Source organism: Marmota monax, unplaced genomic scaffold (genome assembly GCF_021218885.2).
Source record: "Marmota monax isolate L192 unplaced genomic scaffold, Marmota_monax_Labrador192_F-V1.1 WCK01_AAM20220418_F8-fsc00001, whole genome shotgun sequence".
Taxonomy (NCBI): Eukaryota; Metazoa; Chordata; class Mammalia; order Rodentia; family Sciuridae; genus Marmota; species Marmota monax.
The window spans coordinates 34,526,572-34,530,192 of NW_026693777.1; the positions used below are offsets into that span (position 1 = coordinate 34,526,572).

Here is a 3,621-nt window from a genome sequence, read left to right on the forward strand (position 1 = left end):
GAAAACAAACAGAAAGGTAACAAGAAGGAATTCAGGCTTCTGTGTGTCAATAAGGAGAAGGGACCCAGATTGGCCCATATTCTGACAATTAGAAATAATGAATTACTATTAACAACAATGATAAGTCATCAATAACCCCCAAACAGACAATCTTGCTAAAGATTATGTTGTGTGTTAGTGAGGATATTCCCAAAACACTGTGAGCAAAATAGCCTTGAGTCCTACAGAAGCACAGTTATATAGAAACTCAAGGTTAAATGGGAATGAAAGTGTAGTTAGAAGCCCCGAGTCTTGGTGAGGAATGAGTAGAATGAAAGAAGGGTAAACTCAGGGTTCATGGGAATTATGGGGCATAAGTTGTTTTCAGCTATGCTAATTTGGGATGTAGCAAATATTATTTTTACTAGGAGAAGATCTATTGAACAGAAAAAGGTTGGTCATAACAGGTAACAATTTGCTTTGTGATTCTCCAGATTAGGAAGTAATGGACACAGGAAACAGCACAGTGGTGACAGAATTCATCCTTCTTGGTTTGACCCAATCTCAAGATGCTCAAATCCTGCTCTTTGTGCTAGTCTCAATGTTCTACCTCATAATCCTCCCTGGCAATGTTCTTATCATTCTTACTATAAGATCAGATCCTGGACTTAATGCTCCCCTCTATTTCTTCTTGGGAAACTTGGCCTTCCTGGATGCCTCCTACTCCTTCATTGTGTCTCCCAGGATGCTGGTGGACTTCTTCTCTGAGAAGAAAGTAATTTCCTACAATTGCTGCATCACCCAGCTGTTTTTCTTGCACTTCCTTGGTGTAGGGGAGATGTTCCTTCTTGTTATCATGGCCTTTGACCGCTACATTGCCATATGTCAGCCTCTACACTATGCAACAGTCATGAGCCCCAGGGTCTGCTATGCATTGCTGTTGGCTCTGTGGCTTGGGGCCTTTGCCCACTCCATTGTGCAAGTGGCCCTTATTCTGCACTTGCCCTTCTGTGGCCCAAACCAGCTGGACAACTTCTTCTGTGATGTGCCACAGGTCATCAAGCTGGCCTGCACTGACACCTTTGTGGTGGAGCTCCTGATGGTCTCCAACAGTGGCCTGCTCACCCTGCTGTGCTTCCTGGGCCTTCTGGCCTCCTATGCTGTCATCCTCTGCAGAGTAAAGGGACACTCCTCAGAAGGGAAGAACAAGGCTATCTCGACTTGCACGACCCACATTATCATTGTGTTCCTCATGTTCGGACCTGCCATTTTTATCTACACCCGCCCCTTCCGGGTTTTCCCAGTTGACAAAGTGGTTGCTCTCTTTCATACAGTCATCTTTCCTTTGCTGAACCCTGTAATTTATACACTTCGCAACCAGGAAGTTAAAACTTCCATGATAAAGCTGTTAAGACAGCATAGGGTGTTCTAAATGGAGTAGAAAAATGAGTAAATCAACAAAGTAGAAAGTCCAATCCAAATAATATAAATTATTACTTCATGTACTGAATAAGTGAGTCATTTAGTAAACAAACTATTATGAATCACTTCCAATTTTCAGGCTCTGTTTAAAGTATATGAATGAGATAAACAACTTTCCAGGTGTCTTAGGTTACATTCACCTGAATAAATGCAGGTGTACTACGGTTTGATTGGGGAAGTACTAAATACCTTAATTTTCGTAGTCAAGTAAGATATTCTGACACAAACCTGGTGGTCTTTTGAGGTTCAGCTGATACAAGATGATCTGAAAGAAGTAACCACACAATTACCTGAGATATTCTAGGCAGAAAGGATGACTAATACAAGGATCCACAATTTTATAAGTTTGGTACATTTGAAGACCACAAAGAAGAACAATGTCGCTTAGTGGAGTTGAAGAATCTGAAAGTAGAAAGAATTGAAAGAGGAGAGGTTGCAGGTAAAACTCTCCTGAAGTATTTTAAGCAATGAAAAGAAGTTCATGCCATTTAAACTTTAAATGAGGCCATAAAAGGAATTAAACTGGAGAATAAGTATTAATGTTTTCTACTTGCCTTAAGGCAAGAGCCTCAAGATTCTGGAGGAATTCTATGGGAAATAAAATATTATTAAGTAGAAAAAATTCATGCTGTTAAGTAATTTTAATGGTACCTTAATTAGTTATTTTTTCCTAAATTTGGAGAATGTTGTGATCTCCTTTACTGTTGTTGTTAATCTTGGAGAGAAACTTGAGTTCCCTTCAAATGATTTCATCCTGAATGCAATTATGTTGGTTATTTTGTGTATTAATCTTTATTTAGTTATAGATGATTAACCACTCCAATTTCTTTGTCTTTTTATTTGTTTGTTTGGATGGGGGTAATACCAGGTATCTTGTATTTTTAAAATAGTTGAATGGGCTGTAAAACAGGCTGTGAATTTGGAATGCAGTAGTATATATTAAAATGTTAACAGCAAATCCAGTCCTCATAGCAATTATTGATATGGGGAATAGAAAGTTATTTTTCTATTGCAGTCTACAAGATCACAGAACTGAAACTGTGTGCAATACTCAGGAAAATAGCTTAGAGCTTCTCTAGCACTAGTAGATATTGCCATATAAAATGGAAACCTTATATTCTTTAGTTCCTAGGCCACTTCCCTGATTTCTGAATTTAAGACTTACCTAAGTCAATCAGAATTTGTAAGAAGACTTTAGGGTTTCATTTTAATTCTCCATGCCCTGAAGAGGACAAATATAGAAATAAGAAGGCTGGAAATCAGCTTAAACTGACAGTCTTCTTTAGATAAAGGAGGGCTTTCTAAACCATGACACTACTGATATTTATAGCCCAACAATTCTTTGTTGTGAAGTGCTTCCCTGTACATTGTAGATTGCTGTGAAGCATCCCTGACCTCTTCTTGATGCCAATACCCCCTCCTCACTTTTAATAATGACAACTATCTCCATGTATTGCCTATGTCCCTTGGAGGTAATGTTTGCCCACACTTAACTCCATGGGTGAAGGAGAATAGTGTGCTGTGTGTAGATCTTATAGTAATATGGCCAATCTTATTTTGCAGTGAGTATATGATCTGGAGCCTAGGCAACTTATTATTTTTAATAAACTATAGTCATAATATAATAAAAATCATTGGAATATATGAGTATGCTATCTAAATATAAGAAAAAAATCACTTGCCTGTACACTGAGACTATCCAGAGTAGAAACATAAATAATAATATTAAAATAACAATGATAACTATGTTCAAGATAGCAGAAGATAATGTATAATAAGTAGACAAAAAATTTAAACAGAAATTAGAATTCACAAAAAAATCAAATAAAATTCTATTAATTAAAAATTGTGAAAATAAGAATTCATCATGAGTTTAAAATTGGAGTAAACACAGGAAAATACTAAAGAGTTAGCAAGAAATAAAGTGAATAAAAAATTTCAAATGAAATGCAAATTGGATAAAAAGGAAAATAAGGAAAGTGTATTAGAATTATGTAAGATATATGGAAATGTCCTACCTATGTGTAGTGGACATCCAAGTAGTGTGGGAAAAAGAGAAACTGGGATGCAATATTTGCAGAGAACTTTTACAAAGTGATAAAAGGCATCGGCATGGACCACATGTACCACAAGTCTTTGGTTCATAAGCAGAATAAAGAT

At 36.8% G+C, this 3,621-nt stretch overlaps 1 protein-coding gene across 1 annotated transcript; it reads left to right on the forward strand.

Annotated features, from left to right (window-relative positions):
• Window positions 1-484: 484 nt before the first annotated feature.
• On the forward strand, window positions 485-1,411 carry LOC124104769 (olfactory receptor 4N5-like). Its single transcript, XM_046461864.1, has one exon. It carries the CDS (start codon window positions 485-487, stop codon window positions 1,409-1,411), a length of 927 nt encoding a protein of 308 aa, XP_046317820.1.
• The last annotated feature ends 2,210 nt before the right edge of the window (window positions 1,412-3,621 follow it).